Genomic DNA, 27834 nt, shown 5'->3' with positions numbered 1-27834 from the left:
TTTTTTCCAGTGAATGCATATTTTGTTTTTAATAAATTCAGTCAGCCTTGATTTTTTTAAATACAAACAATTTTTAACATTTTTTACAGGGCCTCCCAACTCCCCTCACAGCCCTCCACTCCACCCACTGCTTTTAACTCTCTTCAATTAGAAAATATATATAATTCTTGCTTTGGAAAAAAATTACAATCCCAATGAATACCACATTGTTTGTATGACTATTAAAACAATTACAAGACAAAAAGTTGACAAATTGCCAGTTTTATGTAAATGAAAAAAAAGTATTATAGCTTCATACTATATAACTGTTCATTTTCAATTTACAATGCTATATTACACATACACAAAATGTACTTGAAAAGTCTTATCTAACATCACTGCTTCTAAGTGACAATGCACTTCCGGCTATTTGGTTCAATTCATTAACACTTACATCCAATCAACACAGCCAAAGAATATCACATAACACACACTGTGGATGTAAACCGTTCTTGAACAGATTCAGTACCAGGTTTATTCCAAGTAAAAACTTGCTCTAGATAAGTCGCAAGAAAGACATATATATAAAATCAATCACTTTTATATACATCACAGAAAAAAACATAAAATATGTTACTCTAAACACAGCAGTTTTTATGCTTAATATATGTAATGCACAAAAAGTTGTGTGCTATACTATATAGTTTATACATTTTATAACAAATTTGTGAATTATTATTATATATATTTAATTATCATTTCACAACGACTATAGCACTCTCTCTCTCTCACTCACTCTTACGACAGTATTTTCTTCAGTCATTTCACCTCTTTCTACAGTTCTGTCTCTTTCTTAGCACACTGTATAATACATCGTTTCTTCAATTCTGTATGTTTTATTTCTTCTGCTGCTAACTTTCTTTTGGTTGCGATGTTATCTGTACTCTTTTTATACTTTTCTTAAGCTTCATTTCACAATGTTGATGCATTTTTGGCTGCATGGATCATCTTTTATGGAACAGTAACAGCTAATACTCCCAACAGCTGCAGATACTGCATCATACACCAGACGATGTGCAATCAAGCTATTTTCATGAAGATACTTGATACTTGCAGCAACTTTTTCGCATCCAAACCAGTGTCATACCTGCCAACTTGTGAAAAGTGCTATCAGTAAAACTCACGTGCGACAAAAAAATCGAATGATTCTCAACATACCCCGGCTTGACGAAAATAATAATACTTCTGGGCTACAAAATATAATAAGTCATCCTTTAAACAGGATACTTCAACGAAATCATATTTACTTATATCATAGGCCAATGATTTGTAGATGAACACAACAATCAAGAAGAAATCCATGTTAAACATCAGCAGGCATGGTAAATATTAGTTTGGAGCATACATAACAGGACTTACTTGATAAATTACGCAGATGTGCAAGCTTTACACAATAAAACTTGTGTAACGTAACACAGGCAAGAAATAATATAATACACATTGCAAATCACATGCTAGTTTGACTTTAAAGTCATAGCTGTAGCCTTTTTAGCTTCCTGCAAAAAAGTCTTGAGAAAAGGTTTTGTCATAACAGGGACCAGAACTGCTGGTCTTCAAAATACAAATAGACTCCAGAGATTCATTGGACATGGATGATCTGAACTCTGTTCTATTTTTCTTCACAAGGCTGAAAACACATTCACATTCTGCATTGCTGTGGGGTATGGTGAGAATAGAGAGCATTACTCTAGAAAATCAGTTATACTTCACATGTTCGCTGCTATTGTTACACTGTTGACATTGAACATGAGTGCGTCACGAGTCACCGATGTCTTGTACCGTACTTCGCTGGTGTGTATCACTAGGCACGTGTGACTCGCCCTAAGGAAGTAGTTCTGCGGGCTGCTGAATGGATGGCGAAAGTATATTACTTCGAAATAATTAGATTGACAGCTGCAAGTCATTTCAAGTTCTCACATTCTTCAGCAGGAAGATCCACCAGTCTCGGTTTAGCGGCAATGATTATTAAAGTCCACGAGTCACTCGTGCCTCGCGTAGCACAGAACAGAGCGTTTACATCCCTTTCTGCATGCTGGTAAAGGTTGATTTACATGAGCATAAATGCACTTTTACACAAACAATAAATGAACATATTTATTTGCTTTGTAATAAAGGCACTGCATATAAAATTTAATTTTTTTTTAAATAACACTGTTCTCTATTTGAACTCAATTGTCTATTTCTTTTCAATGATCTCGAAATTCCCTAAACTATTTACACTCAAGATCTCACTTATTTTGTTATTATACAATGGCAGTTTTGACTTTGAACACAGTAAGTTCAATTTCAACATTTATGAACCTTATTAAAACATTCAATGCACATGAATGGTTTGTCTGGGCATTCCTCACAGTACGTTGTCACCTGCTTTGTTTTCTTGTGAGCGTCTTTCGACGTGCCACATTCTCGCTGTATAGCAAACCACGCATCGTCTTCAAACTTTTCTGGCTGGTCCTTCCATCTTTGAAAGAATGTGCGCACGTCTCCTCCCAGGACTGATGACAGCTTCTGTCTGTGGTCCAACCAGACTTCTTGCGACCTTCTCTTGAAATTGCAGTAGTAACATTTTTTTGCAGATGTCATGATGTGAAGTATCCAGGCATTAACCAAGGCCGTTCCAATGATAAGTTCTAGGGCCACTTTCCTGTACCATTTTAAACCTTTCCGTAGACCTGAATAATAGGAAGACATCTGATCGCTGAAATCGACCCTCTTTTTAGCTCCATTGTAATCAAGAACAGAGAGAGGCGTCCTGACAGGTTCACTGTCTGTTTTCCTTTCCAGAGTCTACCACACAGTCACTATGGCTCGGCAGTGTTGAAAGCATTAGAATAGATTGCTTGTCAACCCACCTGATAACTCAAGTACCGTGCTGACACATCTTAACCACCACCTCTCCCTTCTTCATTTTCTGTTTCACTATCATCGGTAGTCCCCGTCTATTCCTACGAAGGGTCCCACACACAAATGTTTTGTTCCTCAGAAGTTCTTCTGCAAGAGGCACACTGGTGTAGAAATTATCGGCATAGAGGATACGTCCCTCATTTAAGAATCCACGTAGAAGCTACATTACAACAGAATGAGCATGACCTACTTCGCTTTCACTCTCACTGGATTTTCCTGCATAGATCTTTGTTCTAACAGTGTAGCCTTCTTTCGTACAGAGTTTATACACCTTAACTCCATATTTGTGAGCTTTGTTAGGAATATACATTCTGAAAACTAAACAGCCTCTCCAAGGAACCATAGTTTCTTCTATAACCATTTCCTTCCCCATTGTCAAGACATTCTCAAAATTTTGTTTTAATTTATCAAGGAGGGGATGGATTCGATAAAGACCTGGTTGTTGATTAGCTTCGTTGTCTGTGAAGTGCCAGAATCTCAAGAGAAGAAGGAAATGATCCTGTGGCATTGCCCGTCTAATAAGTCGCACATCATACAAGTCATTCTTAGACCAGTATGGGTGAGGAACAAGACCCATACATGATCATTCCTAGAAATTGTTTCATTTCCTGAACATTAGTTTCCTTCCATTTCAAACTTCTGGACTTACTTTTCTCATTATGACTTTGTTTAAAGTGACTGGCATACCTGTTGGTTCCTGAACCATCATTTCTAATAGGCTGTCATACACGAAGTTAGAGTATATATATCAATGGGCTGTCTTTCTTCTAACTGTAACTAAACCTTTGCTTCCCCAGGAAAAACAGTGAAGCCTAAATCATTCCTGGTTATATCACACCAACTGCAGTCTGATTTAACTGACTGTGTTTTAACATGTTCACTGTGGCTATCATGTACATCTGTGTCGGTTCCAGAGGACACCGGTGAAGATGATGAAATTGACAATGAAAATTTGGGATCCTCAATAACACTACATTGGATATCTTCGTCTCCTAAAAGATCCCCAATATCTGACTCCTCTAATGATTTCTCTAATTGAGATCTCTTGGCTCGCTGTGAAGAGTCTGAAATGGAACACTCTTTGGGTAGCTGAAAGTCTGCTAATCTACGTTTCATCTGAAACAATTCACAAACATTCCTTAGCTTTCTATCCTTATAGTTGAGAATAAGATGATGAAATCTGTATATAAGTAACGTTCTTACCGTGATGCTGCACAGAAAAGATGCCCAATTGTATATCCTGTAGTTGCCTCACACGGTGACAAGGGTATTCACCCGCTGTCACAACAACAACATCATTTGATGGCCAGGCAGGCATCTATTTTTGGAAATGAGACATAGCTCTCATAGTGCATTGGCACTGCTGGTGGCTTCAAACTGCCTATGCAGTGGCCTCCACGGTATGCACTAGCCTTGCGTCTTGGGTGGTGTGCTAAGTCCCAACTGATGAGCCTAACTTAGCACACGAGGGCGAAACGCAGGCAACCAAGAATGAGTTAGCTGGAAAATTTATAATGTCCAATAACGGACCATTATATTGGTGTCATAACAGATTTCTGCCAGCCTACAACGACGGCTACAGCACGATAATACTTGATCAACAATGTACAGCCCCTATTGTCTATCGCAGTTGAGCGGGACATCTAGTAAAAATGCAAGGCACTGGTGACTCGTATAGCAAATAGTAAAAGCTGCATTACATCCATGTGTCACGAGTCACCCGTGCCTCGTGGTGTAAAGTAGTTGTTAAACGTACACCTATGCCATAGAACATCATAGGTACCACCTGTGACTCGCTGTCGTACTGTTACACAAAGTTATCACCATAGCAGCATAGGAATAAAATGTGAATTTTTGTCCAGCACTACATTTTTGTGCTGTACGATTCACATGTGACTCGCAAAGCAGGGAACGTATTAAGAAGTCCATCGGCTCCATGAATTCTTGATATTTGTGCCCAACTGGAATCACTTGCAGCATCTTGATTTGCAGCCAAAGTGTCATCTACCTGAAGAGCTGTGAACTGCCTCTGAAGCTCATTCATAACTTCATCTGTAGTTTCATTCTCTTCCTTGCATAACATGACAGGAAAATTTTCCAAGAAAATATCTAATGGAATAAAACTGTGCATCTTCAATTTTGTCTAACCTAGCAACTTGAGCATGCTTTAACACATCATCCTTGAACTTGTTGATGATGTAGTCACAGGCAGTACAAAAGTAGTTTCTCACTGATGAAAAGAAAAGGGATTTATCTGTATCCTGGAGATCATTCACTATGTTCGAAGTCTGAATGCCAATAACTAACTTATCATCACTTCTTTGATTTTGAATCAAGTACTGAACTGTTTCTTGTTGGACTTATTCATGATAATCTACAATAGGAATATAGCATATGAAAATGTCTAAGAACAAATGTCTTGATATCTACTGAAACATCAGAAGGAACCTGGATCACTGAACATCACATAAAATTATAACAAACACACACAAGGCAGTCAAACACTTCATTAAAACATGTCAAAGCACACAACGTCCTAAACCATTAAATGAACACGATGCTAACCTCGTGAACAAAGAATATGCACATGGTAAAAAACATACAAACACGTGGAACGAATGTAATTCTTCTTTATAGTTGAATGGGCTCACTAATAGCAGTATTCCCAGTCACTGGAACGAATGTAATTAGTCCAACGAATACAGGAAACTGCGAAGCACAAAGTTATAACTAAAAAACTTGAACACTTCACTAAAATATGTCATAACCTTAAAAGGGCCAAAACATTCAAGGAACGCCAACTTCGTGAACAAAGAACAACACTCAAGTAGTCAAACAATATAGGTTAAATCACAACAAGCGAACGGAGCAGAACAAAGAATTTGCGGAGCAGAGCCTGTCGATAACCAAGATTCACACGGAAGAACTGTTATCCCGGCTTTAAATTCAATTCCAATAATGACACAAACATTGCACGATTCAAAATACCAATCCTATCAAAATATAAGTTATTTAACATGTTGAGTGCCAGACCGAAATTTCTTGGGATTGTCGTCTGGTGCTGTGAGCTAATAACACTGAGTTACTCCCTGGTGCCAAAACGTTCACAGGCTTAACCAAGCAAGTGATCGCTGAAATGAGGATATATTTATGATGTATTAGGTTAACTTATTATGTAGATTAGGTAAAATATTGCGACCCCATATGGGGTCGTATTGGTCATTACGAATTGTAAATGTACACGCGCCCCCATATGGGGTCGCACTTAAACAGTTGCTTATGTCCCGACGCTCAGCCATACTTGCCTTTTCCTTTGCAGGGACGCGACGCTTTATATGTCGTTGATTATGAGAGACGTGTTAGCTTGTTCATACTATGAGCTTGCTATTGCTGCAGGGTTTTTCAGACTTGTAGGATGACCGAGAAAGCAAATTTCAACTAAATGACAAACATGATATCAAATTTTATTCACGAACACAAGATTTTATATAAATGGAAATTAAATAATACATTATACATAAAATTTGAAATATATATACATAACTTAACACAATAGCAGAGAAAGTGAATTGTTTAGTATTTGGTGCAATAACTGGAGATAATTGCGCTACTTCTTCGCCATCCGCATCATCCACAGCAGAAGTGATCTAAGGAAAAAGAGAAGCAGTCAAAAATTGTCCGGAAACATTATAACTTATGTGAATGTAGTTACTGCTTCATTACGGACAAGGAACATCACGATCATCAGACCCTTGTACTTATGTGTGAACCTGTGTAATTGTGTTGTATGTAGTATCATGAATGTAAACATGTGCCGAAAGTACTTACCAGTTCTTCTTGTGGTACAGTTCAAAGCAGTTGACTCACAAGTAGGGCTTGTCAGGGCAAGATTTGCAGATGGTGGACACTTTTGTTGCTTTCTTGCATGCTTCTGTGCTGCTCATAGTCCGCCTGCATTCCTCGTAGCATCGCTTGCAGCGTCCGCGAACTCTTCTGTAAGGGAATTTCAGGACATATAAAAGTATTTTGTTATGGTAAAATATTGATTATGTTCAGTGTTACTTGTGCGAAATATAACTTACCTGCGACATTTTAGGTCTGTGAGTTGATCTCGCTGTTCGAGGTAATGATTGTCCCTCTTTGGTGTCCTATTGACTGGGTCTTCTGGGAGAGAGAGCATCATCACCACCACTTGCTGGCGAAAGTCACAAAGCTGGATCTTCTTTGTGTGCGTCTGGTTATATGTGAGAAAAGCATTGACAATACACGTACCGTACACCAGATCATCTGCGACTTTGTGGTACCACCGTATTGTCTTGCGTAGAGCAGAGTGATAAGACGACAAGGTGTCAGACAAATCTATGCCACCTTTCATACGATTATAATCTATGGTCATAGTAGGCTTCATTATAAATTCACCATTTCTACTTGTTCTTCCGGTAGCTTCGATGGTATTGCTGTGTTTAGCTGAGATCATCAACACATCTCTTTTGTCCATCCACTTCATTACTGTGACACCTTTATCATTTTCCATGGCCTTAGACTCGTTTTTATTCAGTTTTGCCGCAGACACTTCTTTCGGGAAGCCCTTCCTATTAATTCGCAATGTCCCGACAAGATGTGTCTTGCGTTCAAGAAGTTCATTCGCTAGCTATAGCGAAGTATAGTAATTATCGGTGCATAAAAATCGCCCCTGGTCTAAGTACGGCTCCATCAGGTGGAGTACAACTTCTGATGCCATAGAAAGATTTTTATCAGCACGGACTGTTCCTTTTCCGGCATAAATAATAATTCTATACGTGCAACCAGAATCATCACATAACTTGAACATCTTAATACCATATTTGTGGGCCTTTCCTGGGAGATACTGCTTGAACGATAATCATCCTCACCAGGGAACCATAGATTCATCTATGACCATATTGCTTCCAGGGGTCTTCACTTCCTGAAATCGGTTAACTAATAAATTTGCTAGTGGCTGTATTTTGTGCAGCTTGCCTACCTGTTGCTCATTGTTGGCAAAGTGCCAGAATCTCAAAAGTAACTGGAACCTGTTTCTGCTCATAACACTACGAGCAACTTTCGTGTAGAACATTGTCTTATCGCTCCAATAACAGGCAAAGGATGGCAGTTGCACAAGACCCATCCACAAGCGCAAACCGAGGAATTTCCTCATTTCGTCAGGTGTTGTATCGACCCATTCATTAAGGCGGCATGATCTGCTAAATGCTTAGACATCAAAACTTGCTGAGCATTTCGGTTGGTTTCTTGTACCATTAAATTGATTACATCATCTGTTATGAATAAACAATACATATCATAAGGTGAGGCTTCAGAATTATTCGCCAACCCGGTGTGAAATGCCTTCGCCCCTTGAAAAAGAAAGGCATGGTGAGCGCCAATGCAAGGCCCCCAGTTGCTGCTGTTATTATCATTATTCCCAGCTGTTCCCTGCACTGGAAGCCCATCCTCGTTTTCACTTCGATAATCACTTTCAGCACTGCCACTATTTTCAGCAATGTCATCGTCTGTACTGAGATCAAAGTCACTGTAACTATATTCCTCGTCTATATCGTCACTGTCTGAATTATTCAACAAATAGTTCAGGCTATCTTCATTAAGTCTCTTACTGCTCAATTTACTCATAGTGGTAATGAATAAAAGTAGCAAATTAACTCACACAACATTAAACTCACAGCACTGCACACCAACATAAACAATCCGTGCACGAGATAGACAATGACTCTGTCACTCTACAATGCATGCCTGACGTACCCATATGGGATCACGCCAAAACAGAAATTGAAGAATGAAAGGTGGACTATGCACATACTTAAATAGATGGCAGGAAGAGGCTTTATACAGCTATGAAACACAGATATACTGCGCACCCAAATGGGTACGCACAGTTCTTTATTTCGAACGAACGTACGACCACATATGGGGACGTGTAGCTCAACAATTTTGCTACTCTCACGTACCCAAATGGGGTCGCATGGCACTCAACATGTTAATTTAATTTTGCACAATGTGCTTAAGTCGAGGACATACTATTAAGCACTTTCACAGAATTTTGTCCGAGATATTTCTCTGTGCTTAAATGTCATTTCTACTCATTGCTGCCACTCGTCTGACGAAAATTTCTGGGGAGAACATTGCTATCTGTGTTGGTGCTACGTAAAGCAAATAGCAAAATATATATATATATATAAAATCTAATTCCCGTGTGGGGATTTACCGGTTACATCCATCGGGCGCGTCCCATTGGAATTGGGGAAGCTCGCTGGCTCTGCCGCCAGCAGAGTCAGAGGGTAGTAGGTAAATAAAATACCACCATGAAAAAATACCTGGTCCCTTGCCAGGGTTACGGCGAAGACTGGTAAATGACCAGAAGCCAGAAAACATCTTGAGGCAACCTCTAGGGCTAACAACCCTAGTTGTAAAAGGATGGGTACCCGTCCAAAGCAAAGTCAAGTCAAAAAGTATGATGGCACAACATTTCAAGAAACATACCCCAGGGGGTAAATCTTCGGATAAATCCCTCGTCGTGAACGCCACGGCGCACGAGTCTCATTCGGATTCTGGGGGAGACTCGGCATCATGCAAGAGACGAGTCGGAGCATCTCGGTGTACCCCGAAGAGTCAAAACCTCAGGCCAAACTCTAAAACCTTTCTAGCAACTTTCAACATAAATTCACTTACACAAACTGGCAAGCTGAAAACCCTCACCAAAGCTCTTCACGAAAATCAGATATCCATAATGGCCCTACAGGAAACAAGGTACCCAGATGAAGAGATTTTTTAATCCGAAGGCTACCGATTTTTCAAGAGCAAAGCGCAAAGAGGAATCCTCAATGGAGCTGCGATGCTTGGAACCACGTTTGCTGTTAGAACCAAGATCCTTAAATCGGTTGCAAATTTCGAACCTGTGAATGACAGATTGTCTATACTCACAATTAAATGCGCAAACAAAACCTACGCCCTAGTTAACTCACATGCTCCTACAAACGATAAGAACAAGTCTGATCCAGACGAAGTTGATAATTTCTGGGACCTACTGGATGAAAAATTAAACAAAATCCCCAAACACCATGTCAGGCTTCTTTTGGGTGACTTCAATGCCCAACTAGGTCGTGAACAGAAGTACAAGAAAGTTATAGGAAATTACCCTGCTCACAAAAGAACCAATCCCAACGGCAAAAGACTGGTGTCCATTTGCGAAAATCACAACCTGCAGGTCATGTCGACCCACTTTCGCCATCTACCCAGAAAGCAAATGACTTGGCGTTCTCCCGTCCAAGCTCTCGGAGAGTTCCAAATTGATCATGTTGCAATCTCCAGGAGAAACAGCCCTGAGATTATGAATGTCAAGGTAAAGAAAGGCATCAATGTGGCCTCAGATCATTATATGTCTCTTATCAAATTCAAACCAATTCCCGCAAACACAAGGAAGACAACCAAACAGATCACACGCTTCAACAATGATAAACTTCGGCAAAGGGTCGAGGAATTCCAGGAGAAGGCTAGACCAAATGACTGTGACATTAACAACGCCAAAAGTCTCCTTGTTGAGGCCGCCAAAGACATTGCAGAAATCAAGAGAAGCAAAAAGCATGCCTGGTGGAATAGTACCTGCGAATCAGTCCTCAAAGAAAGACTCAATGCGTGGAAACAGTACTACTCTACGAAATCAGAAAATGATTGGGAAACCTACAAAACCCAATGTGCCCAAGCAGCTAGGGTGTTCAGAACTGAGAAACGTAAATACGAAAAATCTCTCGTTTGTGGATTACTGTAGTCACGTCCTAGTTCGTGAAACATGGGCAACGGCTGAGTGGCCTAGTAAGTGGTCCTGAGAGTCGGGATACCAGTTGCTATGGAATGGGAGTGGGCATCTCGGACATATTCTGAGTCATGGCCCTCCTTGTGCTCAGGCGGCTAGGACTATACAATCCACCGGTGGTCCATAACCCGTTAAGAGGAGAGATCCTCACTTGGACTATGTGCAAGTAGGGTAGCATCCTGCTTCATGAATCGACCGAGCTTAGAACATTTTAAGCAAGCCTCGGACCTATGGGAGTAACGGAGTCCCACTCCCATTTGACAGGCGAGGGACTCCTTGGAAACAACTTGGCGAACGAAATGGAATTCGATGGGGAGCTATCAATATTAATGGGGCTTATGGAAGAAAGAAAGTAGAACTGGCTGAGTCAGCAAAGAGGATGCATCTGGATGTGCTAGGAGTAAGTGATATTCGGATAAGAGGAGATAACGAGGAAGAGATAGGAGATTATAAAGTGTACTTGACGGGTGTTAGAAAGGGAAGGGCAGAGTCTGGGGTAGGGCTCTTTATCAGGAATACCATTGCACGGAACATAGTTTCTGTTAGGCACGTAAATGAGCGAATGATGTGGGTAGATTTGTCAGTTGGAGGAATTAGGACTAGAATTGTGTCCGTGTATTCACCATGTGAGGGTGCAGATGAGGATGAAGCTGACAAGTTTTATGAAGCATTGAGTGACATCGTGGTCAGGGTCAACAGCAAGGATAGAATAGTGCTAATGGGCGATTTCAATGCGAGAGTTGGGAGTAGAACTGAAGGATACGAAAGGGTGATTGGGAAATGTGAGGAAGATATGGAAGCTAATGGGAATGGGAAGCGTTTGCTGGACTTCTGTGCTAGTATGAGTTTAGCTGTTATGAATACATTCTTCAAGCATAAGGCTATTCACCGCTACACATGGGAGGCTAGGGGTACCAGATCCATAATAGACTATATCTTAACAGACTTCGAATTCAGGAAATCTATTAGGAATGTATGAGTTTTCCGGGGATTTTTCGATGATACAGACCACTATCTGATCTGTAGTGAACTAAGTATCTCTAGGCCTAAGGTAGAGAAAGTGAAATCTGTCTGCAAACGAATAAGGGTAGAAAATCTCCAGGACGAGGAAATTAGACAGAAGTACATGGATATGATTAGTGAGAAGTTTCGAACAGTAGACAGTAAGCAGGTTCAGGATATAGAAAGTGAATGGGTGACATACAGGGATGCTGTAGTAGAAACAGCAAGGGAATGCCTACGAACAACTGTGTGTAAAGATGGGAAAAGGCGAACATCTTGGTGGAATGATGAAGTGAGAGCAGCTTGTAAACGTAAAAAGAAGGCTTATCAGAAATGGCTCCAAACAAGGGCCGAGGCAGACAGGGAGTTGTATGTAGATGAAAGAAACAGAGCGAAACAAATAGTTGTTGAATCCAAAAAGAAGTCATGGGAAGATTTTGGTAACAACCTGGAAAGACTAGGTCAAGCAGCAGGGAAACCTTTCTGGAAAGTAATAAAGAATCTTAGGAAGGGAGGGAAAAAGGAAATGAACAGTGTTTTGAGTAATTCAGGTGAACTCATAATAGATCCCAGGGAATCACTGGAGAGGTGGAGGGAATATTTTGAACATCTTCTCAATGTAAAAGGAAATCATCCTGGTGGTGTTGCAAGCAGCCAAACTCATGGGGAGGAGGAAAATGATGTTGGTGAAATAATCCTTGAGGAAGTGGAAAGGATGGTAAATAAACTCCATTGTCATAAGGCAGCAGGAATAGATGAAATTAGACCTGAAATGGTGAAGTATAGTGGGAAGGCAGGGATGAAATGGCTTAATAGAGTAGCAAAATTAGCATGGAGTGTTGGTAAGGTACCTTCAGATTGGGCAAAAGCAGTAATCGCACCTATCTATAAGCAAGGGAACAGGAAGGATTGCAATAACTATCGGGGTATCTCACTGATTAGTATACCAGGCAAAGTATTCACTGGCATCCTGGAAGGGAGGGTGCGATCAGTCGTTGAGAGTAAGCTGGATGAAAACCAGTGTGGTTTCAGACCACAGAGAGGCTGTCAGGATCAGATTTTTAGTATGCGCCAGGTAATTGAAAAATGCTACGAGAGGAATAGGCAGTTGTGTTTATGTTTCGTAGATCTAGAGAAAGCATATGACAGGGTACCGAGGGAAAAGATGTTCGCCATACTGGGGGACTATGGAATTAAAGGCAGATTATTAAAAGCAATCAAAGGCATTTATGTTGACAATTGGGCTTCGGTGAGAATTGATGGTAGAATGAGGTCTTGGTTCAGGGTACTTACAGGGGTTAGACAAGGCTGTAATCTTTCACCTTTGCTGTTTGTAGTTTACATGGATCATCTGCTGAAAGGTATAAAATGGGAGGGAGAGATTCAGTTAGGTGGAAATGTAGTAAGCAGTCTGGCCTATGCTGACGACTTGATCTTAATAGCAGATTGTGCCGAAAGTCTACAGTCTAATATCGTGGAACTTGAAAATAGGTGCAATGAGTATGGTATGAAAATTAGCCTCTCGAAGACTAAATTGATGTCAGTAGGTAAGAAATTCAACAGAATTGAATGTCAGATTGGTGATACAAAGCTAGAACAGGTCGATAATTTCAAGTATTTAGGTTGTGTATTCTCCCAGGATGGTAATATAGTAAGTGAGATTGAATCAAGATGTCGTAAAGCTAATGCAGTGAACTCGCAGCTGCGATCAACAGTATTCTGTAAGAAGGAAGTCAGCTCCCAGACAAAACTATCTTTACATCGGTCTGTTTTCATACCAACTTTGCTTTACAGGAGAGAAAGCTGGGTGGACTCAGGATATCTTATTCATAAGTTAGAAGTAACAGACATGAAAGTAGCAAGAATGATTGCTGGTACAAACAGGTGGGAACAATGGCAGGAGGGTACTTGGAATGAGGAGATAAAGGCTAATTTAGGAATGAACTCGATGGATGGAGCTGTACGCATAAACCGGCTTCGGTGGTGGGGTCATGTGAGGCGAATGAAGGAGGATAGGTTACCTAGGAGAATAAGGCTCTCTGCTATGGAGGGTAAGAGAAGTAGAGGGAGACCAAGATGATGATGGCTAGACTCGGTTTCTAACGATTTAAAGATATGAGGTATAGAACTAAATGAGGCCACAACACTAGTTGCAAATCGAGGATTGTGGCGACGTTTAGTAAATTCACAGAGGCTTGCAGACTGAACGCTGAAAGGCATAACAGTCTATAATGATAATGTATGTATGTATGTATGAAAAGATACAAAAAAACTTTCGGAAGAATGAAAGCAGAGAGTACTACAAAGCCTTCAAACGCAAACTCATTGGCTATAAACCACCATCTCTATGCTTTGAGCGAAAGGACGGCACACTGGTGACATCAAATGAAGAAAATTGCAGCATTCTGGAAGATAACTTCAAGAATTTACTTAATTGCTCTAAACCGCAAAGCGCCATTGAGACCAAGGAACCCTTACTCAGGTACCCAGATTCCAGACCACCCGACAGAGATGAAATCAAGCGCCACATAGCCCGTCTCAAAAATAAAAAAGCGCTGGGGGAAGACTTAGTAGTAGCAGAACTATGGAAATATGCCCCTGAGGAATCACTTGATATCTTGCAAAAGCAAATAGAAGAAATTTGGAACAAGAAGACCCTACCCGAAGATTGGAAAATAGCTTTGATCCATCCATTACACAAAAAAGGCAGCATGAAGAACATCAACAACTACAGAGGAATATCTTTGCTACCCGTGACTTACAAAATTCTATCACTTGCCATCCTGGAGCATTTGGAAGCACAAGTCGAACATCAAATAGGTGAATACCAAGGAGGGTTCAGAAAAGGTCGCTTAACAGCTGAACAGATCCAAAATCTCAAAACGATCATCAGATATTGTACACTAAGGTCCAAGCAGTATGTGTCTGTCTTTGTGGACTTTAAGAAAGCGTACGACTCCATTGACCGGGAAGTCCTGCTAAACATCTTAAATGAATTTGGAGTTGATTTGAAACTGCTGGCATTATTAGAGCCACCCTGACTGATACAAAATCCAAGGTGAAGTTCCACGGATGTCTCTCGCATTCCTTTGACATCAAAACAGGAGTCCGACAAGGTGATGGGCTATCCCCGATACTCTTCAACTGTGTTCTTGAAAAGATCATCAGAACCTGGCGGGTGAGATTACAGGAAACCAACTACAGTCCATTGAGAATAGGAACCAAATCCAAGGGGATCGCAACAGACTGCTTAGCATTTGCCGATGATATTGCTGTTCTCTCAAACGACATAGAAACCACTAGAGCTCAAGTTGAAATTTTAAAGGAAATTGCCGAACAAACTGGTTTGCAGATATCGTTTGAGAAAACAGAAGTAATGACTAACATCAAAGAGGCTCCACCAAAACTCCATACAAAATACGGGGACATCACCCGAGTAGACAAATTCAAATACCTGGGTGAGATCATCATGAAAAATGGACTGGACAAAGAAGCACTTCAGGAGCGAGTACCCAAACTGGAAATAGCCTACCAAACATCCCGCACAATCTACAACAAAAAATGCCTTTCCCAAAACACCAAGATACGTCACTATGAAACAGTTCTGAAGCCAGTTGTTCTATATGAAGCCGAAACCCTGTCTCTAAATGCCAACAAAGGACTCCTTGAACAACTGGAGAAAAGAGAACGCAAAATTGTGAGAGGAATCTTGGGATCAAAGTACAGAAATGGAATCCATCAAAAGAGATCCAACAAGGAAGTCTACAGCAAAATAGAGAAAATTACTGACACCATCAGAAAAAGATGGGCACGATTTTATGGTCATCTGAAAAGAATGGACGGAAGAAAGTTAACTAAAGAAATCTTTCACTTTTTTGATTCAAACCCCAAAACCACAATTCCCTGGTTTAGAAATACCAAAGAAGACCTGCAAATGCTACATATCTCAGCTGAAGACGCCCTTAACAGAGATCTCTTCCGCAGAAAATATTGACACATGGGCTAAACCGAGACGAGCAACCGAAGAGAAGACACGGTGCCCCTTGGACAGAGGAGCGTAAGCAGGCCCACTCACAAAAAATGAGGGAAATTTGGGCGCTAAAGAAGGCCAAGTTCAGTGTCAAATGCAACAAGACTTAACGTGGTCCTTGATGGCCCCAGCGAATTATATATATATATATATATATATATATATAAAATCTAATTTAAACTGGTACCTAACGTTTGATTTTCTAGTACCGGTATTTATGAACTGTCCCTTATTATTTTGTAAAATCCCACATTTTTAGCTAAATGTCCCTTATTTCTTATATCAAAAAGTGGCAACCCTACCCCTAGCTAAAACTTAGAATCTTCATATCTCGCAAACTAATGGAGATTTTTAAGTTCCGATTTTGGCATTCTACTGTTCTACATGGAAGCTAACTCAATTAATTAAAAACAAAACATTGATTTTCATGAGTTTACTGGGCCTTTAATGAAGGTACAGTCCAGCATTTACCTGGTGTGAAAATGGGAAACCACAGAAAACCATCTTCCGGTCTGCAGTGGGGTTCAAATCCGCTATCTCCCAAATGCAAGCTGACGGCTGTGAGACCCAAACCGTGCGGCCACTTTCTCAGTAGTTGCAATAGACTTGCAGCAAGTGTTGTTTGTATATACTCTTATCCATACAGATATGTTTTATTTAACTTACATCAAATGCCATGCTATTACTTTTGTGTACTTATCATTGACAATAGTGAGTCAGTCAGGTTTATGACATGAAGGTAACTTAAAGCAGGCCGACAGACAAAGCAAATCACATAGCTTCATGCCTGTTTCATGTATTAAATTACACATCAAATATTACTGGAGATAAAAAGAATCTAACAATGTGGAGTGACAACTGCTGTGCCCAAAATAAGAACCGTGTATTGCTCTTTACATATCTGTTCTCAGTGGCACACATCTGTTTTGAATGCACTGAACATAAATATCTATCAGGTCATAGTTTTCTGACCTGTGATCGCCATTTCACTTCAACTGACAAGCACAAGAGAACACTGAAACCATATGAACCTGATGATCTACATGAAGTGATTACATCATCCCAGCCTTCTCATCCATTTAAAATATAGGCCTAGAAGATGATATCAGGTGACATTAATAACTTCTTTTTTTTTTAACGTAGCACCGACACACATAGGTCTTACAGCGACGATGGGACAGGAAAGGCCTAGGAATGGGAAGGAAGCAGTTGTGGCCTTTTATTAAGGTACAGCCCCGGCATTTGCCTGGTGTGAAATTGGAAAACCACAGAAAACCATCTTCAGGGCTGCCAACAGTGGGATTCGAACCCACTATCTCCCGGATGCGACCCCACAGCTGTGTGCCCCTAACCGCACAGCCAACTCACCCGGTATTAAAAACTTCTCGTCGCCATAAGACCTATGTGTGTCGGTGCGACGTAAAGCCACTAGCAAAAAAAAAAAAAAAAGTTAATAACTTCAAACCTGCACCTGATGTTGTGTTACGAAGTTAAACACACGTAGTGCATCATGTATTCGGATTACATGTCCTGATACTGTGAATGTTAACAGATTGCAAATACAGACACTGAAGATCAGAAAAAAAGTAAATATCTTTTACAGAGGCAACACCATTAGTGGTATCATGAGCATACATTTAACAGCCTATGATGATGATTACACTACAAGACATCCTCTGGAAAAATAAAGCATCCAAAAGTAATGATTAAATATCTCCCACAAAAACATCACTAATTTTATGTTTAATTTGTACATTAGTGAAAAAAATAAAGATGTGTTCCTATTGAAAATTAAGATACTGGACTGAAGGTATTATTTTTTATTTTAAAAATATTATCTAGGGCCTACATTTAACTTTGGTGGATGCTCAAGCTGTATATGTATATGTTGTTGTTCTTTTTTATCATCTGCTTTACGTTCCACCAACAAAGATAGGTCTTATGGCGACGATGGGATAGGAAAGGGCTAGGAGTGTGAAGGAAGCGACCATGGCCTTAATTAAGGTACAGCACCAGCATTTACCTAGTGTGAAAATGGGAAACCACAGAAAACCATCTTCAGGGCTGCAGCAGAGTTTGAACCCACTATCTCCTGAATGCAAGCTGATAACGCGAACCAAACCGCACATCCACTTGCTTGGTAGCTGTATATGTATAGAGGATGGAGCCCATACAGAAAGAATAATGTATTAGTCATACCCCCTTCTGCAATTTTCAGTTTTAGTTGTAGGCTAGGCTATTTTCTAAGAGATGTCACAAATAGAGACCTTGGGCCTATATGAAATGGTTGTAGACGTGATTTAATCAGGATCAGCTCAGGTAATTACGACCATGAGCAATCTCCATCCATCTATCTTTTCGGTAATTCTTCCGCAAGCGGGCCGGGTATAGCACAGCTCGCACGATGTCACAGACATTAAACAAACAATATGGCGCTCCTCAGACGATGTAACAGACGTTACACGAGCGACATGGCGCGGGTCGGTGATGTATGAATCAGCTATACACAGCTGCCAACCTAAAAATATCTAGTAACAAGATAGGATAGTTTAGGTCTACGTTACAAGACCATTGGGCTGGATTGGTTAGGTCCGGCTAATGACAAGACCATTGGGCTGAACATAATTAGGTTTTTTTTTTTTTTGCTAGGGGCTTTACGTCGCACCGACACAGACAGGTCTTATGGCGACGATGGGATGGGAAAGGCCTAGGAGTTGGAAGGAAGCGGCCGTGGCCTTAATTAAGGTACAGCCCCAGCATTTACCTGGTGTGAAAATGGGAAACCACGGAAAACCATCTTCAGGGCTGCCGATAGTGGGATTCGAACCTACTATCTCCCGGATGCAAGCTCACAGCCGCACGCCTCTACGCGCACGGCCAACTCGCCCGGTATAATTAGGTTTGGCTAGTAACAATACCACAGGGCTCGGTGCAAGCAATGGGGGTCTGAGGGCGTAAGCCCCCAGATTAGAGCCACAAAGCGACCCTACGCATCTAGTATCCCGCGTGACACCACCATTGGTCTAGATTGGTTAGGTCCGGCTAGTGTCAAAACCATTGGGCTTGACAGGTTAGGTCCAGCTAGTGACAAGACCACTGGTCTAAATTATAGGAAAGTCCCTCAAATTTTGATCATCTACACACTTTTGTGACAGAGATTGAATAATCCAAAACGTGCCTTAATTATGGCAGGGTAATGTGGTAACTCCGTGGCCACTGACCATACGACCTCTAGCGGTAAAAGAAATTACACAGACTTCTTCACAGCCGATCACAGCTGATCGGAGCTGGCCAATGGGAACAAAGATAATGGTGGCAATTCGTTCTTTCGTGCTGTTTCGCTTTCAATTCTCCTACATAAGTAAGAATACTTTTTGGTGTGGAACGGTGGGTTTATAGCAAGCGTAGAGGAATGATCTCTCCTCTCTGCTACTTCAGGTATTGTAAAACAATGTTTGGAATTACACCAACTAATCTTACGGATTTGGCACACAAAATTATTTGACTGAAACATTTGGATGTAGTTTTCGGCGCTAGCCCCTTCAGAATGTTAGGTTACTCGTTTTCGTACAAAGAATCAGAGATGTAACGCTTCCTTAGAATATACTAGTAGCCCTCTTAAAGAGCGATATACTTCACGTCGTTTTTTGAAAGAAGGCTCCTAAATAGCCATTAAAAAAGCAAATATACCTGTTAGGAAGCAGCTGTGAATCCTCTGGGAAAACCATTGTCTTCTTATATTCGCTGAAATTGATATTCGCAGAACTTTCACTATTATAATATAGAAGTCATTACTTCAAAATCTACAACTCTGGAGCGATTAAGCCTTACATCAGTAATAACAATTATTTTCTTTCTTTCTTGAGGAGGTTGGTTGGGATTGAATGTCAGTAATAACAATCTGCAAACACAACATAAACATCACACCATGCAAACCGCGTCAGCCAATGGGAATAACCAATAAACTTATAGAACCAGAATTGCCAACCCAATTTATCAATCAATCAATCACTACTGATCTGCATTTAGGGAAGTCGCCCGGGTGGCTCATTCCCTATCCGTTGTTTTCCTAGCCTTTTCTTAAATGATTGCAAAGAAATTGGAAATTTATTGAACATCTCCCTTGGTAAGTTATTCCAATTCCTAACTCCCCTTCCTATAAACAAATAGTTGCCCCCATTTGTACTCTTGAATTCCAAATTTACTTCATATTGTGATCTTTCCTACTTTTATAAACGCCACCCAAACGTATTCGTCTACCGATGTCCTCCTACGCCATCTCTCCACTGACAGCTCGGAACATACCACTTAGTCGAGTAGCTCGTCTCCTTTCACCCAAGTCTTCCCAGCCCGTCTACTGATGTCCTCCCACGCCACTCTCCACTGACAGCTCGGAACATACCACTTAGTCGAGCAGCTCGTCTCCTTTCACCCAAGTCTTCCCAGCCCAAACTTTGCAACAATTTTGTTACGCTACTCTTTTGTCGGATACCGCCCAGAACAAATCGACCTGCTTTTCTTTGGATTTCTTCCAATTCCTGAATCAAGTAATCCTGGTGAGGGTCCCATACACTGGAACCATACTCTAATTGGATCTCATCAGAGACAAATATGCTCCCTCCTTTACATCCTTACTACAACCCCTAAATGCCCTCATAACCATGTGCAGAGATCTGTACCCTTTATTTACAATCCCATGTATGTGATTACCCCAATGAAAATCCTTCCTTATATTAACACCTAGGTACCGGTACTTACAATGATCCCCAAACGTAACTTTCATCCCATCAACGCAGTATTTAAAACTGAGAGGACTTTTCCTATTTGTGAAACTCATAACCTGACGTTTATCCCCATTTATCATCATACCATTTCCTACTGTTCATCTCACAATATTATCGAGGTTATTTTGCAGTTGCTCACAATCTTGTAACTTATTTATTACCTGTACAGAATAACAATATCTGCGAAAAGCCTTATCTCTGGTTCAACTTCAGGGTGCGAAATCGGAAAAAGAATGGTGGGGGGGGAGAAGGATCGTAGGGCTTAATTACTAGTCTTTATTTCAAACAGTATATGGGGGTATATAAATTATCCCCTCCCCCTTAAAATGTAAATTTAAAACAATTTTGTTTGATTTGTGTTGTTATAACAAAAATGGTGTTCAATGGAAAATTATTCCCGGGTTTCAGATGGACTTGCCAGAATAAAACATGAAAAATAGGCTGCATGAAAGGAGCTGCCACCGCTGCAATGTTTTATTGCTCCAGGTCTGGCAGTCATCCTATTATTTCTATCTTATGGGTATTATTGTTGATGTTTTCATTAAAATATGCACAGTAATATAATTTCAGTAATATATGTTTTGGTCAATTTTAGTGGGGGAGAACCACTGAGATAAAATCATCGGTGGGTGGAAAACCCTCCCTTCCCAGCCCCCCCCCCCCTCCCGCGCGATTTCGCACACTGTTCCACTTCTTTACAAATATCACTGATATACCGTATATATAAGAAAACAAAAAGGTCCAATAATACTGCCTTGAGGAATTCCCCACTTAATTATTACAGGGACAGATAAAGCTTCACTCAAATTCTCTGAGTTCTATTTTCTAGAAACAGAGCCACCCATTCAGTCACTCTTTTGTCAAGTCCAATTGCACTCATTTTGCCAGTAGTTTCCCATGACCTACCCTATAAAATGCCTTAGATAGGTCAATCGAGACACAGTCCAATTGACCTCCTGAATCCAGATTATCTGCTATATCTTGCTGGAATTCTGCAAGTTGGGGTTCAGTGGAATAACCTTTCCTAAACCCAAACTGCCTTCTATAAAACCAGTTATTAATTTCGCAAATATGTATTGTATAATCAGAAAGAATGCCTTCCCAAAGCTTACATACAATGCATGTCAAACTGACTGGCCTGTAATTGTCAGAGTTATAACTATCACCATTTCCTTTATATACAGGGGCTACTATAGCAACTCTCCATTCATTTGGTAAAGTTCCTTATTGCAAACAATAATCAAGCAAGTACTTCAGATATGGTACTATATCCCAACCCATAGTTTTCAGTATATCCCCCGAAACCTTATCAATTCCAGCTGCTTTTCTAGTTTTCAAATTTTGTATCTTACTGTAAATGTCATTGTTGTCATAGGTTAATTTTAATACTTCTTTAGTATTAGTCACCTCCCCTATCTGGACATTATCCTTGCAACCAACAATCTTTACATACTGCTGGCTGAATACTTCTGCCTTTTGAGGATCCTCGCATACACACTCCACTTTTTCGTTAATGATTCCTGGAATGTCCTTCTTGGAACCTGTTTCTGCCTTAAAGTACCTATACATACTCTTCCAATTTTCACTAAAATTTTTATGGCCACCAATTATGCTTGCATTAATGTTATCCTTAGCTGACTTCTTTGCTAGATTTAACTTCCTAGTAAATTCCTTCAAATTCTCCTTACTTCCACAGCCATTTCTAACTCTATTTCTTTCCAACCTGCACCTCCTTCTTAGTCTCTTTACTTCCCTGTTGTAATATAGTACATCTTTACCATTTCTTACCACCTTTAAAGGTACAAAACTATTTTCACATTCCTCAACAATTGCTTTAAACCATCCCAGAGTCTGTTTACACCTTTATTTGCCGTTTTCCATCGATTATAGTTACTTATTAAAAACTCCCTCATGCCTGTTTTATCAGCCATATGGTACTGCATAACAGTCCTAATTTTAATCTCCTCCTTTCTTTCACATTTATTTTTAATTACCACAAAAACAGCTTCGTGATCACTAATACAATGTGTTAGTTCGGTTTCTCTATAGAGATCATCTGGTATTACCAGCACCACATCCAGAATATTCTTCCCTCTAGTTGGTTCCATCACTTTCTGAATCAGGTGCCCTTCCCATACTAATTTATTTGCCATTTGTTGGTCATGCTTCGTGTCGTTCGCATTACCTTCCCAATTGACATTTGGTAAATTGAGATCACCCACTACGATCACGTTCCTTTCCTTATCGTTTCCCACCCATAGCTGATTATTTTATCAAATAATTCTTAATCAGCATCTGCGCTACCCTTACCTGGACTGTACACTCCAAAGATATCAAGTTGCCTATTATCTTTAAAGATGAGCCTTAGCCCTAGAATGTCGTGTTTGTGATCTTTAACATTTTCGTAGCTTACAAATTCTTCTTTCACCAGAATGAATACTCCCCTTCCTACCTTTCCTATCCTATCTCTACGATACACCCTCCAGTTACGCGAGAAAATTTCTGCATCCATTATATCACCTCTCAGCAATGATTCAACTCCTATTACAATATATGCTAAGTATATATCTATTAAATTAATTCTATTCCTTTCTTTACAATACCGGTACTTATACAGTTAAACACTAACATTTTTATGTCATCCCTACTTGATTTCCAGTTCCTTTTTCCCTTAACACCGCTCCCTAGGCCACCCTGTTTCCCTGAATGTACCTCCCTATAACTTTTCTAAACAAATTTCCTAACTTATATGTACCACTGCGGTTTAAGTGAAAGCCATCGGAGCGCAAATCCCTATCTCCTACCCACCCATTAGGATCGAGAAATCTCACTCCCAGTTTCCCACATACCCACTCCATAGTCCCATTTAAATCTCCAATCACCTTTCAGTCAGTATCCCTTCTACACAGTATTCCACTGATAACAATCTCCGCTTCCTTAAACTTCACCCGTACAACATTTACCAGATCCCACACATCCCCAACTATGTCAGTACATATACCTGCTTACCATCCATTACAAAACAGAAAAGGCCAAATGAGGACTAGAAAAGTTTAAAAATTAATTCACATATCTATAGCACTGCTCACCGGGTGAGGAATAAAATTACGCTATGTTGTGCTAAATTAGTAAACTCGTCATAGGCTGTGATTCGATCCGAGTATATATAACTTCTTCCTGCATACATTGACCAGTTCAACTCGGTTAATGGATGTGTTTACGATGGATAAACAGACCAATCCTGGCATAAAACATACGCCCACACAAATCACACTGAATGGATGGAGGAGGGCGTGGTTGAAATTGACGGAGTTTTCTTGCTTGTCAGCTGGCCTCTTGATGTCTGCGGCGTTCTCTTTCAAACAAGTTGACAGAGGTGAATGTAGTTTTCTGCCACAGTGAGCGGTCCACAGCACATTCTTCCTATGTCTGTGTATCTATACAGACTACTTTTAATAACGTTACGAAATGGGCAGAAGAGAACCAGCTGAGGTTAAATGTAAATAAGACTGTCTCTATGACCATCAGAAAAGGAGGAAAACGGGGAATCTTCTTTGTGAACTAAGCTTTCCGACATCTTGTATTTTTTATAATGTACCTATTTTCTACAGCTGCCAACCTACTAGACAAAGTCTACTATAGGGATTAAATTTACTTAACATACCGCCCCAACCAAAAGGCAATGGCCTTTTGCAGAAAAATAATAAAATGAAACAGATGCACACAAAAATGCACTAATCAAAAACAGGGTAAACACGATTTTTATAACAATTTGATAATATTCAAGCAAATTGTAATTTGATGATCGATCCCAGTTCGTTTCTGTTGAGCTGCTGATTTTCCCAGTCTGAAGCTTGTGTAGCACGAATGAATGCAGTTCTTAACTATTTGGTGAATCCTCGGTATCCAATATCTCTGTCGCAGCGATGAAATGCGTAATTGAGGTCCTGCGTGTAGTAATCTTACATGTTCACTCAGACAGACAAGTTTGGTCAGGTGATGTTCAGAAGGAAATATAAGTTGATGCTTGGCTTCGTATGGAATTGGTGCGTGTTGTAGTCTTCCTCCGAAGCGAAGAAAATCATTTTAGTCCAAAATTGGGCTCAGACTCTTCAGTGTACTATTTTCATCAACAGCTTTACCTTGTTTGAGGAAGAGTATTTCCCTTTGGTAAAAGACCGATTGTACGATTTTGATACAGACCCTGAAGGCATTATTTACCTCGTATGGTTTCAGTGATGATGTATCGCGCTCACTGAGAGATTTCTTGCAATTAGAAGAGAATCTGAGACACTGGCCAAATGTTCTGAGTAATCTGTTTAAGTATGAGACTCTATTCAGGAATGTATCATCGTGTTTTATGACAATAAGTGATGATATAATTCTTTGGTCAGGGATCTTCGAGGTGTCGCATCCTGATTGTGCTGGGCATGATGCAGGGTCTAAACGGAGCCATCTGGGGCCTTCCCACCATAGTGCACTGTCTTAAAGAAGCCGTGGCTGTACTCCTCGTGATGCTAGATCTTCAGGATTGTCCACTGATCCAACATGACGCCAATGGGAGGCTGGTACAGTGTCTTGAATTTCTGCCACCCAGTTTGCCACGAATGTTTTCCATTTTGTAGGATATGCGCGTAACCAAGCTAATACGATAGCTGAATCAGTCCAAAGTAGTATACCATAGGGGGTAGTGCGTAGAGTTTCAAGCGTTTTCTTGATGAGGCGAGCCAAAATTAAGGCACCACATAATTCGAGACGGGGAATTGAAATCAGTTTTTGAGGTGCAACCCTTGATTTTGCACAAAGAATTCTCGTGAAAACCTCGGCTTTGTGGTTGACTGATCTAATGTACACGGCAGCCCCGTAAGCAGTCTGTGAAGCATCGCAGAAGCCATGTATCTCGATATTCATCACTATCCCTTCAGTGAGGACAAATCTTGGAATTTTGAAATTATTAAGCAGTGATATTTGTTTATATAGGTCAATCCAGGTATCGAGAAAATTTCCGAGTAGTTGATCATCCCATCCTGAACCTTATTGCTACAGGCTTTGCATGAAGACTTTGAAGAGAACAACTACGAAAGTTATCATCCCTAGTGGGTCGAATATTGGTGATATTATGGACAGTACCATACGTTTTGAGAACTTGGAGTCCCTTGAGCTCGAGTGATGCGGCTTCAGGCTACAGTTTATTTGAAATTGGTCTGTTGAAGGGTGCCAAGTTAAACCCAACGTTTTACTACGCTGCTCTCATTGTCAGTCAATGAATATTTATATTCTCGTAAGTTCTCTGGGATTGATTGAAGGAGTTCTGGGCTATTTGTGCAACACTTTCTCAACGGAAACCCTCCAAGCTGAAGATGGTCTTCAAGTTCGATTCGCAGCCTTAGAGCTTCATCCAAAGTCTCTGCTCCTGAGATGCAATCATCCGCATAAAAATCATGGCGAAGGATTGAAGTCGCTCGAAGCCATTGTCGGTTCTTTAGAGGCATCGAAAACCAACCTTGTCTTGGTAGTACTTCTTGAATGCTTGTGAACCGCGTGATGAGGAAGACAATATTCTGTTTGTCTTAGTGTGGAATTTAGTTGAAGTTCGACCATGTGTCCAAGTGCTTCATGTTCCCTCATAAACTCGACATAATGTTGACGAAGGATGCTCTGCACTTGCAATTTCCTCTCCAGGAAAAGAAAACGTTGTCTTGCAATCTCCTTTGAGCTTCCTAGGTTTATTTCCTTTCTCATGGGTAATTCTACTACATATCTTCCCCTCTCATCACTTAAGGTGGTATCGATGAAATTTTTCTCACATTCCGCATGTTCTGGTGAACGAATTTCATGACTTATTTCCTCTATGGACCAGAATCGTTGTATTTGATCCTCAAGACTGAGTTCAGAATGCAGAATGAATTTGATCTTTGCCCATTGTCTTCTACTTCATTCATTTGCTGTGGATACTCCCCGCTTAGAATCCATCCTAACTGAGTGTTCTGCAGTGTGGGATATCGCGAAATTTCCTCCCCTCCTGCATGAGATGCAAAAAGAACTGAGCTCCGATTAGTGAGTACTCTGAGGAAGGTGGAAATCTGAATCAGCGAGGATGACATCCGTCGGGATATTCCATTCCTTGAGGTCGATGTTTAATGCAGGGATATTGCCAGTTATCCTAGATAGTACTATACATTCCATATTGAAATGTAAGTCACTGATTGTCGAGTGCACTTCTACGTTTACCGATGAATCAGCTTCGGATGTCAGTTCACCGAATGCTTTGAGGGATATAACGATCGTTCTTTTCTTCTTAAGTTTAAGTTGTACCGCCGGCTCGGATATGAAGTTGCTTTTGGAACCGCTATCTAATACGCCTCGCATGCGATGATATCTTCCGTTTTAGTCCTTGATTTTAACCGTGACTGTGCTTAGAACAACCTGAGTGTTTGGAGTACTTCTGAGAGAGTGATTCGACGATTGGAGTGTGTCGTTACACTGTGGGTGCCATAGTTTTGTTTTGTGTATGTTAGTTTTCCCTCGTTCTGATCGTTTTGGTGTATCAACGTGTGGTGGTATTTGCATACCTTACACGTAGTACTGGATCTACAAGCCTTCCAAGTGTGTGATGGACTAAGGCAGTTACTGCAGTGCTTGCTATCTTCGATCAATTTGAACTCTTCACCGGAATCAACTTGAGGAAATCGGCATATTTATACAGCCTGTGCTCTTCTGAGCAGATGTAAAATCTCTCTGCTGTCGAAATGTATGGTTGTTGTTGTGTTATCAAGCGTGGCGCTGACTTGGGGTAATTGTTAAGACTGACTGCAGGTGGTTAGGTAGAAGAACAGAGTTGTAGTGTCTGACAGCGTCTCTCCAAGAAGCTAATGAGCTCCTCGAATTTAACTGCATCGGAATGAGAATGCTCCTTTTCAAATCGAACCTTAGTTTTTGTCTAGTCGAGAGAGTAGGAGTTCATTAAGAAGTAAATCTACGATGGTTGGGCGTTTAGGACATTAAGAGCATCTATACTGCCCTTGAATATATTGATCAGTTTGCGTTTTTCACTCTCCGTTGAATCTATTTTATGTGAAGTTTCCGTAATTTGCCTAATGTGTTCAGCTGCAATTAATTTGGGTGAATGATAACGATTGACCAGAATGTTGTAGGCTCCTTGAATTTGGCGTCAGAAAGGCTGATATTTCTTATGCTGTCCTTGGCTTCACCTTTCAGAGAGGAGAGCAAAT

At 40.5% G+C, this 27834-nt stretch overlaps 1 protein-coding gene across 1 annotated transcript in view; it reads right to left on the bottom strand.

The window, feature by feature from the left end:
- The window catches only part of LOC136874077 (transcriptional regulator ATRX homolog), a 109292-nt gene extending 89557 nt beyond the window's left edge, over nucleotides 1-19735 (bottom strand). The window contains exon 1 of the mRNA XM_067147602.2: nucleotides 19509-19735. Within this exon, the coding sequence (XP_067003703.2) occupies nucleotides 19509-19546 (38 nt within the window). The 5' untranslated portion in view covers nucleotides 19547-19735. The remainder of the gene's footprint in view (nucleotides 1-19508) is intronic.
- Nucleotides 19736-27834: the final 8099 nt, after the last annotated feature.

Source organism: Anabrus simplex, chromosome 5, assembly GCF_040414725.1.
Source record: "Anabrus simplex isolate iqAnaSimp1 chromosome 5, ASM4041472v1, whole genome shotgun sequence".
NCBI lineage: Eukaryota > Metazoa > Arthropoda > Insecta > Orthoptera > Tettigoniidae > Anabrus > Anabrus simplex.
Note: the sequence above shows the minus strand (reverse complement) of the source record. Positions and strands in the feature narration are given on the sequence as shown.